Consider the following 17,080-nt stretch of genomic DNA (forward strand, 5'->3'; position numbering starts at 1 on the left):
AGACTTCATCTTTAACCACGTTTATGTCTTTGACCCCCTTGCATGGCTTCAACCCCCTTTCTTCAGAATCGCAGAGTACACCTTTAACCATGTGTACATGTTTGACCCTTCTTCTCTTCTGTGCAGATTAAGGTGGAGAACCAGGACGACTTCCAGGACATCACCAGTGTTGTCGCTCTGGCCAAAACCTACGCCACCTCTGAGCCTTTCATAGACTCCAAGTACGACATCAGGATCCAGAAGATCGGGAACAACTACAAGGCCTACATGTAAGATGGCTCAAATCTCGCTCTCGCTCTCGCTCTGAGAGTGCCTATGCCTGTGGATCTCTGTTTATCTCTGTGGTTTCCTCTGGTTCTAACCATGTTTTGCATTTTGGCCATGCAGCTGTGTATGTTGGTAGCCTTGTTCACGCAATGAAGCCTTCAGGGCAGGATGTTGCCGAACACACTATTTTTAAAGCGTACAAGCTGGACTCCGAGGAGACCAGACGTCTCTTTGACTGGAGACGATGGGGAAGGGACAGAGAGTTCTGCTCTGTTCTGTCCCAGCTCCGCTCCGCTAGCGACATTCCCAGGCTCCCAGTGCCAACATGTGGGGAAGGATGTTGCCCGCGTCCCGCCCAATCAGCGGAGCCAACAGGTCACCACAGAGCGGGCATCTCATCTCCTCTTTCTGTATCGCCCAGCTTTGTATAAAACTTGGCGCCAGCTTGTGGCATCTAGACTCAAGTCAGACAACCTTGTGGCTCTAGACTCAAGTCAGACCTGCATGTCACTAGATTTATGTCAAGCCAACTTGTGCCACTAGACTCAAGTCAGTCCATCTCAAGGAACTAGAATCTACAGCCAGGAATCAGTGCCACAGCTGCCAGTGCAGAGTGGCCAACTGTAGCTTGATCTCAGCACCAGACAAGTTAAAGAGGAGCACTGTATGCTTGAGTGTCCCTAGGATGGTTTTCTCAGTGATGGCTGTACATCAGCTTCTCGAGCTGACTGTCCGTGAAAGGGACAGTCAGGCTAATGCAATTCCTCCGATTAAAAGCATGTCTATGGTCTCTTTTAGACTGGGAAAGTAGACTTTACAGGAGTGTTTGGCCTTGTGGGGTTTTCAAAACATAACATGGTATCACCAGCAAACACTTCAGTCATTGGCCTTGTTTGCAGAGTTCTCTCAACTATTGATGGGCCCTGTTAGAAGTTGCAGCTGTGTTTTAAAATGGCATTGTGCTTGTTGGCGTTTACATATTTAGCTCATAATTTTGTAGAGACAGCTGAACACAGCAGGCCTTATTCATATACCATAATAAGCACTGTTCATAAACACCCTTCACAGCAGTTGGTTGAAATCCTCTGAAGACAGTGCTTTCAGATGCAGTGACTTTTAGAACCCACTTAAAACCCTCAAAGATTTGAATTTTGTTTTTGTTTTAGTTTATTTGCTTCCCAAAGATCTCACATCAAAGCTTGTTTGAGTTGGTTTTTTACACTAAAGACCTGTTTTTTTCCTGTCTCCGTTCAAACAAACAGCCGAGTCATACTCCACCCCCTCAGCATCCACAACCCCCCCCCCCCCCCCCCTTCCCCTCCTGACAACCCCCCCCCCCCCCCCCATTCCTTTCTTATCATCTCCCTCCCTCGCACTGAATGAAAAACAAAGAGCTGCGGCCAACACCACCCCCACCACCACCCTTCTAGTGTTTTCACTCATTTAACCACAGTCATGGCTTAAGCAACAGCAGCAGCAGCAGTGAGGCCCCATTTGCTGTGGCGGTGGCGGCGGTTGGGATGACTCAGAAGCAGAGTTACCCAATGCCCGCCCGCCTGCCTTATCTCCTTACCTCCAACGCCTTCCCCTTCAACTCATCGGCAAAAAACACTCCATCTGTCCACAGCCGTCTGCTTGCGTAGTCGTTATGTGTCCCTCCTCACGATTAGGCCTCGGGGGTGGTGATGGGCGTTATGGTTTTTAGGTTTTTTTTTTATTTGGGGGTTTTTTGGTCTGGAGAGGAAAATGAGAAACAGAAGAATGAGTTGCCACTTTAATTGCACCTATCAGAGGGCCTGTTCACTAAGTTGTGTTTCCACATCAGTAGACCAGAGCCCCCGGCCTCTGTCCACAAACCCAAAAGCTTGCAGCCAATGACTAATGCTCCCTCTATTACCGGTGTGGTTACCTCTGTGATTCTTTACCGGTACTGAGAAAGAATGGACCTCTGATTCACCTCCCTCCTTTTTCCCTCTCCTCTGATGTTCTGTTTTGTTTTGTTCGGTTATGTTTTGTCAGGAGGACGTCCATTTCAGGTAACTGGAAGGCCAACACCGGTTCTGCCATGCTGGAACAGATTGCAATGACGGACAGGTGGGCAGTTATGTGAAACGTGTCATGAGTGAGTGAGTTAGTGAGTGGGTGAGTGAGTGAGTTAGTGAGTGAGTGAGTGAGTGAGTGAGTGAGTGAGTGAGTGAGTGACACTTAATCTTTAATGGAAGTAAGGATAGCAACATTTAAATATAACTTTATTGGTGTCTTCTATTTGACAGTGACATAGTCGTACTGTGTAAAAAAACATACAACAGTTTATGTTGTAACTTGCTTGTACATCAAGTGCAACCTGGTCTCATTAGCGAAACGTTCCCCTGGGAACATTTTCGCAGACCCAGCCAAACGTACCACCAGGTATGTTTCTGAGGTGCAAACTAGCCAGCGGGGGTGCTAAAGAGAGACGTTTAGACATTGTTTACTACAGTTAGGTCTGGTCTTACACAAGCGCAGCAGTATTCTTTGGTTACCAAACCAAAGTTTTTAATTAATAGAGCCTATATCTCGCTACGTTTTATAAAATATTAGGGCACAAACCCTGAACTGCCGTCTATGAGTTATCTGCCCCATCTTGGTTGGGTTTTTTTTAGCGAGCAACCCGGGGATTATAGCTCAATTGTCAACACGCTCGACTTCTGCTCTGAGATGCAGCTGTTCGCGGGTTCGAATCCGGCTGTGTGCAAGGCCGAGCTGTGCAATTCAACACAACGTACGAACACCAGACTCAGCACACGGCAGGATTCGAACCCTCGAACAGCTGCTCATGTATTATACAATAAATCTGAACATACACACATAAATATCAATAGATTTACATAAGAATAAAATACATAGGTAAAAGTAAAGTAAAATGCAGTGTATGATAGTGTATGTGTGTGTGTGTGTGTGTTTGTTTGTCCATATAGGTCACTCATTGTCCCTCAGATTGTGGCATGTTGATACATTTGGGCAGCAAGATATGCCCTATCTCCTTTTATCACAAGTTAGAAAATGCTCCCTTCCACTATATACTGTAGCCAAGATGCTGTCCGTTGAGGGTGAAAAGTGTCCACTGTTACACACTCAAGGTTTTGACCGTTATGAGTGCAACATCCAGGGATTAGCAGTGCACTTTGTGTCGTCGGAATTTTCAGTGTGAACGCACTCATGATGCATTAAAATTAGGTATTGCAAGTGTAGAAGTACGTCATTTCAGACGCCATGTGAGTGAGTGAGTGAGTGAGTTAGTAAAAGAGAGAAAGAGTGAGTGAGTGAGAGAGAGAATATTTATGGTCTACAGAAACAGACATATGAATTATGAAACTGATAAATGATGAGTTAGTCAGAGTGTGTGGTGAGGGCAACAATCATTAGAACTTTACTTGAATCTGTCATGAACTTAATGGGCATGTTCCTGCAGGTATCGGTTGTGGGTAGACTCCTGTGCTGAGATGTTCGGAGGCCTGGACATTTGTGCGGTTAAGGCCGTCCATGGAAAAGATGGCAACGACTACATCATCGAGGTACTGTGGGGAAGCACCTATGCATCAGGGCTTACTGTTGGGTGTTATGTGTTATTTTATGGTCTGGTGTACGGTAATGTTGGGTGTTCACAAGTCTGGATCAAAGATGTGAAAATGAATTTTAAGTAACTGGATGGGTCATTTCCTAGACTAAACCCTATTTGTACAATCCTAGACTAAACCCTATTTGTACAATACTCTTTTCAAGTGTCCGAAGCGCAACTGATGACTAACATGCAATACATCCTTACAGTTAAAACATTGATTTCCTTATTATTTGAATGAATGTTTTTTTATAGGGTATTTTGCAGGATAGGAGAGAGAGGGAGCAAGAGAGGGGAAGTGAGAAGGGAGAGAGAGAGAGAGAGAGGGAGTGGAGCCAGGAAACGTCCCTGATGCTGCATCCTTGAGAACTGCAAAACTTTATGCATGTCAGAGTCTCATGAGCACCCACTTGTGTCATGACCTTGACGGGAGTCAAAACATTTGGACTCGGATGAAGACAAAGAAAGATCTGCCAAAACATTTGGCAAGGCAAGGCACTTAACAGTGGTGCACAAACGTTTGAGGTGCATTTTAAACAATGCTGTGAGGAGAGGAAGTTTTCAAAATGGCATGAATAGTTTTTACTATTCATTAGATAAATGTACAGTAATAATGAAAAATTATACATTTACATACAAAGTGCCAGTAAAGCCCAAAACTCCTAAATCACTTTCACTCTTTTAAAAAATAACGTCCTTTTGGTACACTAACACAGAGGGTAGAAAATAGACAAATACCTAAAACTTTTTCACAGTGCTGTATAGCACCATTCATATACAAAGTGCTTTACAAATGAGCAAATAAATCATTAAAGGATTATTTTGCGCCTAGTAAGGGCACCTAAAACAGATGGACTCTCGGTTTTTCTTCTTGGTCCATTCCACACATCAACACACTCCACTCTCGGCTTCTCCAAGTTTAGCAGTTGAAGTGTAAAAGATGTGTTTAAGGGTGGCGAGTTGGGCTCTTAACAACTCCACACACACAAAACGGCTCCTCTTGAGTTTGTTTTCAGTCTGCCCTTAAGCTCTCTAACATCTGTTTCCCCCGGCAGGCCAAAACCATCTCCCCAGAATGGCATTTGGCTTCCAGTCTTTCTCTATAGGATCAACAGTGTCTGGACTCCACAGAGCCAGTCAAACAGACACTTAAAATATGTTCTAATGGCAGATACTTGATCCCCACATTCATTCGGTTCATTGCAGGTCACCAACACAATAGGCCTATCACATCATATCCAGTTTGTGTGTTTTGAGAGCATTTGCCATAAAGCTTCAATGGGAATGGGCGTTGACATTTCATTTCATTACCAGGCGCTCCTCGTGTCATTTCTTTGATGTGCTGTAATGTAACCGGCTGTGAGGGGGAACTAGGCCTCAAAAACAGGGGCACAGACTTCAGAGGCCAGCAGGATCCAAGACATCCAGTCTTCATTCTGGCCTGAAAATCAAACAAAAAGGTCATAAATCTTAAAAGTCTGGGAACATGAATAGAGAGAGTTGGGAAACATGTGGAGTTATAAATATCAATACAAAAACCTCCTAATTGGCTTCTTTTAATATTAAAAGTAATCGTTGGTGGAGTAAATGTGGTTCCCGTGTGGAGATGCTGAAGTCTTTGGAACAGTCATGTTTGTATAGGCTCTCCTCTCTTGTGTGTGTGTGTGTGTGTGTCTGTCTGTCTGTCTGTCTGTGTTAAGGCTCCTCTTTTTGACACCAAGCTGAACTCAAACTGGATTGTCATGTCAGTAGTTCTATGGCAATGTCAACACTATTTTACATCTCATTGTATAACACCACACTATGAAGTTGGGCACATCTAATTGATCAATGTATTTTTAATGTTGATGTTTAATGTTGGTGACCGTGGTAATCATTCATCTCAATCTCCCCTGTTAAGCTTTCCAAGACATTACAGTATACTGTAGTTGTACGCTACTATACTACTGCTTTGACTATCATTTGGCCTGAGCCACACTCAAAGAATGAAGCCTGTACAGAACATCCAAGTGTGTGCCAAGTGCCAAGTGCATTTACTTGGTGCTGTGGTGATTCATATTGAGTTCACTGTTTTAGTTTGAATCCTGTATATTCTTCTGAATCAGAGATGACAAAGACAATTTACTATAAAAGAAGCATCAATGTACGCTTTAAACATTGAATTGACAACAATGTCACACTGTGTATAAATATGTTTGCGAACCTATCTGATTGGGTGTGGCGGTACAGCAGATTGTGCCGCTGCCTTGTTAGTGGGCAGGCTGGGTTTGATTCCTGATTGCAACAAGTCTTTGTAAGTCGCTTTGGATAAAATCTCATGCCAAGAACCCAACCTTTTTACCTTTATCCTAGGGCATGCCATGCAACCATCTGACTGAGTCTCCTTTGTGGACACTGCTGAATGCAAACCACTTTGTGTTAGGACTATCCTGTAGCGTCTGCATCTGATTCCTAGCTGTTGATAGTGCAGTATGACTGAGGAGCTGGACTGTCCATGGCTGTGGGCTGATTCACTGGCCGCTGCCCTACAGCGTCCGACTGACTCAGTCCTCTGGGGGGTGGGCCACGGATGTGAACGATAAGATGGCCTGACGGAGCTGCGAGGGTCCAGCATGGCGTGGTCAAATTGAAACTTAAACAGAGGTCATGGTCTACGACTGAACTGACTCACTATATTTGTTTCTGGCTCACGGCTATGGATGTGTGTGGGTGTGCGTGTGTGGGTGAGTTTGTGTGTTTTTGTGTGTGTGTGTGTGGGTAGGTGTGTGTGAGTGTAGCACAATGGCATGTCTCCCTTTACAATGCTACTGCTTAATATTTCATCAGCAATCCACTTGCCTAATGGAGATTGCTACCTACATATTGATTAAGTAACTAATAATGGTTGGTCTTCTGTACACTCTATGAAGGCAAAAGTAGGTCATGCTTTGATGTAGCTTATATATGTGTGGTGTTGTATCCAAAAGTTTGACAATGAGCCTAAAAACATCCGCTGTGCACTACACATGCACACATTCTCATGCGCTCCAGCACCTAATATTTGACAAATTAGGCACTGTATGTATCATACATTAGTATCCTTGTTGGTTTACTGGCTCAATATTATCCCTTAACCTCTGACCTTATTCTTGTGTAAGTAGCACTGGTTCTCACTAGGGCTTGATGGGGGGCCTGTCCACTCTCTCTCTCACGCAGTGCTCGTGACCATAAAAAATCAGATGAGTGACCAGATCAAAGCCAGTATGCTCTTAGACACGGTGATAATAATAACATCTATAACTCAAATATTACTGTAGTAAAGATCTGAAGGTTGCGTCTGTCCTCTGTCCCACCTCCATGTTGGATTAATTAGCCACTTAACCACGGGGTGTCTGGAGAGCTTTAACACTGGACCTTTTGGGGGGTTTTCTCGTGGGATATATGCACTTCTAAGGGTTACTCGCCTTATTTGGCATCATACGTGTTTACACAGGCAGGAGCTCATGTGTCCTCATATTCATCAGTAGGTTTAAGCCCTGTTAATACATACTGTGATTTGCTGGTCACCCATCGCTTGTCGCCTCAATAGTTGAAATAATTTTAATGTTGTTGCGTGATGTTTTGCGTCACCAGTGGTTGTTTCTCCTGTGATTGCTGTAATTGCTGTACATAAGGCATGGTCTCTTCTTGTCACTGTATCTGTGAATGGGGCTTTAGAATAATACCTGAAAACAGTGGGCGATAAGTTAATGACACTACAGAACAGTAGCTCTACTGTAGGTCTACACCTTTGTGTAGAGAGATGCAGAGAGGCATTGGGCAACAATGGCAACAGGTGTTTGTTGAGTGTGTGTTGGAAAAGGAAAGTGGTAATTCCGCACTCAGTGTTTCAATTCCCCAGAAGTATAATTATCATTATTTATTGACCACAAGGTTGACACTCAGCCGCCCTGTCACAGACATACACAATGTGAAAAACATCTGTGTTGTCGGTGCTGCCTGAAAGATGCACCCAACCACCCACCCACCCACCCACACACACACACACACGCACACACAGAGCATGCTCTGACAGACACCCACGCGTACATAAACACACCTACAGATATGGTATGATACAACCTCCCCAGCACTGTGCTGCTACGTTACACACAAGAACGCACACACATGTCCTCACACATATGAATTATGCACACAAGAAAAGTGCACAGTTCTGCACGCACAAACAAACACACAGGACATGTGACCCATAGATTCACATGCTCATACACACCAGAGCCCAATGCAGATTGTTGATAATGGGAGAGGGAGCACTTGTTGCATGCCTTGCCTGTCCCTGCCAGAGGGGGCAGAAGAGAGCAGAGTAAACCATACACTGGCCACCTGCAGGCCTTTTCCTGCTGCATCAAAGAGCTCATGTCTAGAGCTAACTCATTGGTCAGTGTGTCAGAGCCACACTCCCCTGCAAGTCTTTATATACCAACTCAGCAAGGAGGTGTCTGTCGTCTGAGTCTCAAGTCCATGGACATGAAAATCAACTATACATGATATAGTACTGAAGCCCCAAATCCATATTATCCTGATACTGAAACCCCAACCCCATATCTTCCTGATACTGAAGAACCAACCCCATATCATCCTTAAACTGAAGAACCAACCCCATATCTTCCTGATACTGAAGAACTGACCCTGTGAGCTCATGTATAAATCTGGCTTACGCAGCTCATCATTTCAGACCCAAACCCACCTCCTCCTGACGGCTAATCCCCCTGCTCTCAAGCCCCCTCCAGACCAGGCTGGAGCTGAGATAGTCCGTGTCCCTCCCCTCTCCCCATCTGGCTATCTCAGGTCCCTGGGCTCGGCCATGCTGAGGATATGATGATGCAAGTAGAGGCAGGGAGGGCAATGTCTCGCCATAGTGACCTCCCCTCTCTCTCCCAGGAACCCATTGTTTCCTGCAGACAAGTCAAGTCTGGCTTATGTCTACAGAGACAGGAGGAGCCTCCTGTGTCCCTGGCTGTGTGTGTGTGTGTGTGTGTGTGTGTGTGTGTGTGTGTGTGTGTGTGTGTGTATGTGAACAAGTGTAAAAAGAGAGAGTTGGAAAAAAAGAAGGGTTTCTGAGAACCTCTGTGAAAGTATGTATATGCAAACGTGTGTGTGTCGGTCTGTGACTGTGTATTCGTGCGTATATGTGTATGTATCTGTAAATTCACAGTTGAAGAAGAACTATGGCTTCATTTGTTAAGCCTATCTCTGTCTAAATTTGTTACAGGTGATTTTGCGCCGCTGTTGTTGCAGGCAGCTCACTGCACTGGGATTAGTGTGTGCTTCACCTCACTGTGTGTTCACTGTGTGCTGAGTGTGTTTCACTAATTATAGATAGATAGATAGATAGATAGATAGATAGATATACTTTATTTATCCCTAGGGGAAATTCAAGGATTCATGGATTGGGATAAATGCAGACACCAAATTTCCCTCACGGGATCAAAAGAGTATACAGTATATACTCATACTTATACTCATACTTATACTTATACTTTTACTTATACTTATACTTGTACTTGTACTTTTCATTCAGTTATTACATGCTTCTGTAAGGTTTTCTCCACACCGCCTCTGTCTAAAAAGCATTTTCCCACGGAAATTATTTTCTTTTTGTTTTCTGTAAAAAAGTAAAAAACAGAAGAAAAAAAACCCCTCAAGTGTTAGTTTATTTCTGCATCTCCAAACTGTACATCTAAATTAAGCTCCATTGTTTCTTTCGCCACATTCCAGAATGTTCCCTCCCCACGGATTCCCAGATTCCCAGCGGGGCCCACGGCAGCGGAAAACTGCACTGTCATTATCTCATTGTAGGGCTGACGTCGAGGCCCCATCCTGGTCATATTTAGACAGAAGAGTCAAACACTGTCCTTCCTGGCATAACTGTTAGCATAGGTTGTGTGTGTGTGTGTGTGTGTGTGTGTGTGTGTGTGTGTGTGTGTGTGTGTGTGTGTGTGTGTGTGTGTGTGCGTGTGTGTGTGCATGCTTGATTCCTCTCTGTGCTGCCGCTGCGAACGTGGGGTCGCCCAAACACGCTCATTCTGAAACTTAGGCCCCTTGTGGGAAGTCACACACAAACACACACACACACACACACACACACACACACATCACACGCATCATTGTTATTTTGAGATTCGTTAGTGGCTGACGGTGCAGGGCAAAGTCCTCAGTGAGTCCACCGTGGAGGAATGTAGCGTGACGGAGAACGACCAGTCTCTCACACCCAGCCACCGGATGAGATTTAATGAAGTTGAGGGGGTGGGTACGCGACTGTGTGGGTGTGTGTGTGTATGGGCTTGTGGTATGTGTATGTGTATGTGCATGTGTGTATTGACATGTATGTGTGTGTGTGTGTGTGTGTGTGTGTGTGTGTGTGTGTGCGTGTGTGCGTGTGCGTGTGTAATCGCAGTGTGTGCATTTACTGTACGCGTGCACATGTGTGTGTGTGTGTGTGTGTGTGTGTAAGAGAGAGAGAGAGACTATGTGATAGGGAGTAAAGGATGGTAAAGTGGACAATGCATTTTTGCACATCCTGTTACCAAGCTATGCAAAATTGCGTTCTGCCCCACACCGGTAGGAAATTGCTTCTGACATCTCCCCAAACAAGAGCCCCATAATTGTTTCGTTTTTTTTCTCCTGCAATGAAAGATCTTGAAGCCCAGCATGTGCTGTTGTTGGCAAGGCCTATGATTAAGATTAAAACCCCAAGCTCACAACCTGCCTTTGGAAAGCCAAACGTTTAGACAGACTTTTGACAGACCAAATTCTCTTCTCTTAATTAGCCATGAAGAAGGCGTCAGATGTATTACACAATGCAGCTGCCATCTCCTGGCCTACATTACCCCAGCATACGTGCATAGGAAGGCAAATGCTCAAGATCCAACAGCTCTCTTCATTCATCTTAATTATAATTCTAGGGCACCGTGGCAGACGCTACCATCGACTGTCTGTCCAAGTTTGCACGGGAAAAAAAAAATAATTGTACAGAGAAGCACAGAGGTGTTGTTTGGTTCTCTCTGTATCCATTACGTATTGCAGAACAGACGGAACAAAACAGGATCCATGGATGGTTAAATGTCAAGCTCTTTTAGACCAGGTACGTTTTTTCCCTCTTCAGTCAGGTATCTTAGAGCCAGGAGAAAGTGAGGAGAATGTTGTGTGCCTCATTTTACAAAAGTCATAAATAAATAAAGAAATAAACAAACAGAGGTAGCCCATAGAGTGAGCTAAGAGCCATTCCTGGCTCTGTCTCTCCAGAATAGAGTGTGACGCAGTGGTGTGTATGACGCGTTGGTGTGTATGACGTGTCACTCAACAGCCTGAACAGTAGTGAAACTGTGAGAACCCTGAGAAACAAGAACCAGATCTGTTTAAAAAAAGATGGTTTCCCTGTGTGTCAGGACAGGGCAGGGCAAAAGAACACCATGCTCCTCAATAAAAACACACACACACCACACACACACGTACACACACACACGGACACACACACACACACACACACACACATACACACCACATACACACAAACACACATACACACAAACAAACAAACGCAGGCATAGATATGCGTACATGCACACATACACATACACAAACACACAGCGACACACACATGCATAGAGAGAGAGAGAGAAAGGGAGACATACACACACACAGACACACATACACACACACATGCCAAAAAAACAACACCTCGGCTGTCCCAGCTGGCCGCTGCCCCCCCCCCCCCCCATCTCTCTCTCTCTCGTCATCTGCTCGATGGCTTTATGGCCTGGCGTAATTACAAGGGTGCACCCAGGCCCCGGAGCAGTGCCCGCAGGCATTTGAAGTCCTCGCTAGCGGCTGCCAGCGCGCTGGGGCTCCGGTGGCTGTGGTTATGACTTAACAAGCCTCGCCGCCAGCCTGCCAGCCTCCCGCCCTCTCTGCCCGCTGCCTGCTCGCTCATACGCTCTAGCGCTCGATCGCCGGCTTCCAGTTGGAGAGGAGAGAGGGGGCTTTTAAACTCTGTGCTGTTCTGCAGTCTCTCTGTGCCCAGGGTTTGTTTACATGGCATGGCGCATACAGTATGCACGCATTCACACACACACACACGCGCACACACAAACACACACACACGTGCGTGCGCACACATAGAAGAAGAAAATGTTCTCTCTCTCACACAGTCGCAGATGCAGCCTAGCATGCTGTTGCACACACACACACACACACACACACACACACACACACACACACGTGTACGCACACACACATAGGAAAATATTCTCTCTCTCACACAAACGCAGATGCAGACTCGCATGCTATTGCATGCACACACACAAATAGACATACCCCTCCTGTGTTTACATACAGTAGCATGACACATAAACACATGCGCACACACACACACACACACACACATAGACTTACACACACACACAAACAAGCACATCATGCCTTCTGTGTTTACACTCCACCAGATGCAGGACTCAAGCTTCTGTTGAGGGGGCACTCACAGCTCTGCCTTGCCCTGCTCTGCCCTGGGCTGGTCTGCTCTGCTCTGCCCTGCCCTGGGCTGGTCTGGTGTCTTTCCTGCTTCTGTTCTGTTCTCACAGCTGGTTCCTGTTGACTTTGTGTTGTGTTGTTGGATGCCTCATTTTGAAGTGACAAGGACCATCTCTCTCTCTCTCTCTCTCTCTCTCTCTCTCTCTCTCTCTCTCTCTCTCTCTCTCTCTCTCTCTCTCTCTCTCTCTCTCTCTTTGCTCCAAGTGGACTGTCCCTGTAGTTAGTTCACTGTAAGTCGCTCTGGCTAAGAGTGTCAGCTAAATGACGAGTGATGTAAATTAATATTAATAAAATCGATAGAGATAGATAGATAGATAGATACTTTATTGATCCCCAAGGGGAAATTCAAAATCACTAAAGTCACACAAATGTCACACAATTGTCAATGGGTTCCATATGTGTGGCCTAAAAAGCAACACAATGGAGTTTGATGATACAGTAACTTAGACTATGGACAATAGACTCTCGGACATTGCCAGTGCAGGTGCCGGTCTCGGACATTGTAAAAGGACGAAAATGGGGATTCCTACAAAGTGTTACTGTAACAGGTTGAATGTGGAGTGAGAGATTGTGGTAGTTGAATCCATTAAAAAATGTCCGCATTCACCACATTTGGTTGTCCCTGGATGTGGTTAAGTCATTTGGCTCCTTTGACTGTCTGTGTCCAAGTGCAGGGAATATTGGGCAAAACAAACAAAACAAAAACAAACTCACCAAACAAACACAAGAAATGTTTGTTGATGTTGGCCTTACATTGGGTGTCTTGACCTTCTGCGCCATGACTAGAAGTTTGTGCCACCATACCTAGTTCCTATAAGTTTTCCCCTAAAAATGCCTAGCAACAGAAACAAATGTTGTTTCATTGCCATCAGAAACAACAGATGTTTAATACTGCCTGTGACACTACTGGAAAATGCTTTGGCTCAGAATTACTCTCAGCTGCTTAGAACTGACAAGACAGGAGTTTCTTAGACATGTCCAGCACTGCCATCTAGTGTACAGCAAGCAACAGTACAGCCCACCACTAAACACAGCTGAGTTGGCTGGGTACTTTGATTGGGTGTAGGTCACTTTTATAGTCTATAAATTAAAGTCAATTATATACCAACTAATATGTAATGTTACAGACTCCGTCATATCCATAGGAATAAATGTCTTTTCATGAAATGATGTTTGAGACTGAATCTTTCAAGTCAAATCTAATTACTAAACTATAAACACTGTAAGATTAGATTAGATTAGAAGTACCTTGCCATTGTACAGAGTACTGCTACAAAGCAAATGTATGCCATTCTTGTTATTGTTGTTGACAGTATTGTTATTTTAATTATCTGTATTATTATCAGTTTTATTGTTGTTGACCAACATAGAAATATGATGATGTAACATTCCACTGGGTCTTACTGTACCTGTGCGCAGGTAATGGACAGCTCCATGCCTCTGATTGGTGAACACGTGGAGGAGGACAAACAGCTGATCACAGATCTGGTGGTCAACAAGATGACCAGTGTGCTGCTCGGAATCACCTCCCCCCAGACTACCTCGGCTAAGGTGCATCTTTACTGTCTTCCTCTGAGTGTGCCACACTGGAGCTTAATTAATATTAAATAATTAACTCAGTAATTTTTAATACATGATCAAATCCTCCGTCCTCTCTCTTTCTCTGTAATTAATTTACTAAAGCATAATTACCGGTAATTAATCTTAAATTTAATTATATTCATGTCTGTCAAAGCAATATTAATACATCTTCATAACACTGTGTGCCTGTTGTGTTTTCGACAGTCACAGCCTCAGACAACCCAACCCAGGCGTGTCCAAGGTAGGTTAATGGATTATTGAGTTTGAGGTTTTAGATGCAAAATACATTAAATCAAACTACTGACAGCATAAAAAAAATGTCTACTTAAAAGGCCATTGGGACAGAAATTCTAGGGCTGACGTGTTTAGGACTAACAAGAGGGGCCAAGAAAAGGCTCCAAATTGGGCACCCCTGATCTAAACATACTGCATGTTATCAGAAAGACAGGCTGGGCTACTTCTAGGAGACTAAACCCAGGGATGACTGGAGCACTCTGAAAACCTTTTCCTTGTGATGCATTGACTGACGTTTCGACGCACTGCGTCTTCCTCAGAGTCAAAGGATACTGCATGTTATGTTCGTCCTCTTTGCAGGAGGACCCCGGTCTGCTGCAGGTTCCCCGTGCCAGTCTGCCCAGGCATCTCCGCAGCGAGCCCGGTCAGCATCCACGTCCCCCAGCCAGGCCTTCCAGCCTGGGCCCATCCCTGCCGCCGGCCCTGGAGCCGCCTCCCAGAAACAGCCCCCACAGCTCAAGTACGCCACCTCTCTCTCTCTCTATCCCTTTCTCTCTCTCTCTCTATCTCTCTCTTTTGACTTTTTTCCCCATCTACTCTCTCTCCACTTCCATTGTTAATTTATTTTTGTCATTATTTGCTACTGAGTGCATTTCATCTGTTCACAGATACAACTCTGTGAAATACAAACACTTTCATCATTATCTTTTAATGTCCATAATATATCATGCTATTTTTGTTTGCTCCTCACAAATTAATTTGCTGTAATTTACTTACTTTGTTTCACACTCTCATTGTATTTTATTACTATGTTAGGACTGTCACTGTCAAGCACACAAATGAATTATCAGTGTCTCTTTTATATTGTCCTTATTTGATATATCATATTGATCATTGATCATTGATATATCATATTCTTTCTTAATTGTTTTTATCCATTTCTATTTTACCTCTTTTTTTCCATTGTCACTTACTGCTGTGTTGTCATGCTTTCAGGAATGTGCACACTGAGGTAAAATCCTAACAATTATGTTGACCTTTTCAAATAACAATACATTATATATCACTTTATTTATATACTGTAAGTTTATATAATGTTTACTGTATACTTTGTTTATTTATTTATTTACAAGACATGTTAATGCACCAGATTTAGCTATTCAAGCTAATTTTTATGTTTAGTAGCCTACCTGGCAGGTCGATGTTAAAAAAGAAGGGATAAGTCGTTTTAGACAAAAGTGTCTGCCAGCAAACCTCAACATTGTATCTAGGATGTAGGTTGTTGGATTTAGGGCACTGTTTTCTTTCATGTTAATCACTGTGCTTCTAGTTCCCCATTCATTTTCGTTTATTGATTTCATTCGTTTATACTCTCTTTATGTATTCATTGGTGTTACATTAAGTTCTAAATGTTTCTTAAATCTGTTTATTTTACCTCATTTTTCATGTACAGTAATACTAAGTTTGTTATTTTTCATTGTCACTTACTCCTTTGTTGTCATTCTTTCAGGAACTTATACAGTGAGGGAAATTTTGTCAGTCTTATTAATGATTAGCATTAGCAATATACTATATATCACATTGTTTATACTGTTTAGTGTTTATACTGTCACTTTGGACAAAAGCATCTGCCAAATACCATTAACATAAACATTGTATCTAGTAGGTTGTGGGATTTTAGACACTGTTTTCCTAAAGTAGGCTCTGGCACAGAAGTGTTGTTCATTCTCAGTGAGCTCACATCAAATACTCAGAAACCCCTGAAGGACTTCATTAGGTTTTGTTTGAAATTGACACAAAGGCGGACCTTAAAGTATTTATATCCACGTCCCTCTAGGCCTCTGTAAACCATATACGTTGAGCAGATGAATGTTTCAGAAATGTCATAATATTTCTTATTCCTATCCAAGCCTCTGTCTTTGACCTGTCAAAATCTCAGTGAATCTTAAAGCAACACAATGCAGTTTTTTACCTTAAAATAAAGGATTTACGTTCAAACTCATTGTGATGCTACAATTATGATGCTACGACTTACAAAGTCTCTGATATTGCTAATGCGTGCCCGGAACGCTTGATTTTAGATTATGTGATGTCGATCAGGTAAGATCAGGACCCATCATGAATGTACTTGTTTTGTTCGTTTGATTTGATTTGGTTTGGTTCTGTTTGTTTTGGTTTCATTTTTCAGTTTTGTTTTCTCTTTGCTGTTCAGCCCAGAGCTACCTTGAGCATGCCTATAAGCCTACCACTGAGCTCATGTAGACAGTTGCTGCGTTCTGATGTTTAATCTCACACACCCCCTCCCCCCTTTCCGCAGTAAGTCGCAGTCCCTGACCAACACGTTCACCGAGACACTGCGCGGCTACACCACCGATGACGAGGCAAAGGCCGAAACCATCCGTAGCCTCAGGCAGTCCTTCGCCAGCCTCTTCTCAGACTAGCGGCCTGTTCCATCGACGCCCCACCACCACCTCCACTCCCACCACTCCCTCTCTTCTAACCCCCCCCCCCCACCCACACTCTCCAAGACATCCCCTCCAGTCCAGGGGGGGCAGAGGCGAGTTCAAGATAATAAGCACCCAGAGGGACATTTTCACCAGGTGTGCTCGAGTTGTCAGAGCTGAAAACTCTTCCCCCCGTGACTTCCTGTTTTGGGATTCCAAAGGGAGGAGAAGAGCCCTCTGGTTGGTCAGTGGACGGAGCAGTTGTCCGTAGATTGGTTCTTGTTACAGTATGCTTAGGTTATGTACATGTCTGTTTGTTTCAGTTTTGGTTTGTAGTCCAGTATGTTGTTCAGTAGTGTAATACGGTGTCAGTACAGTAGATGTAGTT

At 44.0% G+C, this 17,080-nt stretch overlaps 1 protein-coding gene across 1 annotated transcript in view; it reads left to right on the plus strand.

Moving 5' to 3' along the window:
* LOC121697654 (synapsin-3-like) overlaps positions 1–16,760 on the plus strand; it is a 184,157-nt gene extending 167,397 nt beyond the window's left edge. The window contains exons 8-14 of the mRNA XM_042079276.1: positions 127–269; positions 2,287–2,361; positions 3,719–3,821; positions 13,853–13,984; positions 14,219–14,255; positions 14,609–14,768; positions 16,566–16,760. Coding sequence (XP_041935210.1) covers positions 127–269; positions 2,287–2,361; positions 3,719–3,821; positions 13,853–13,984; positions 14,219–14,255; positions 14,609–14,768; positions 16,566–16,689 — 774 coding nt within the window. The 3' untranslated portion in view covers positions 16,690–16,760. The remainder of the gene's footprint in view (positions 1–126; positions 270–2,286; positions 2,362–3,718; positions 3,822–13,852; positions 13,985–14,218; positions 14,256–14,608; positions 14,769–16,565) is intronic.
* Positions 16,761–17,080: the final 320 nt, after the last annotated feature.

The sequence above is a fragment of the Alosa sapidissima genome, chromosome 22, assembly GCF_018492685.1.
Source record: "Alosa sapidissima isolate fAloSap1 chromosome 22, fAloSap1.pri, whole genome shotgun sequence".
NCBI classification, from domain to species: Eukaryota; Metazoa; Chordata; class Actinopteri; order Clupeiformes; family Clupeidae; genus Alosa; species Alosa sapidissima.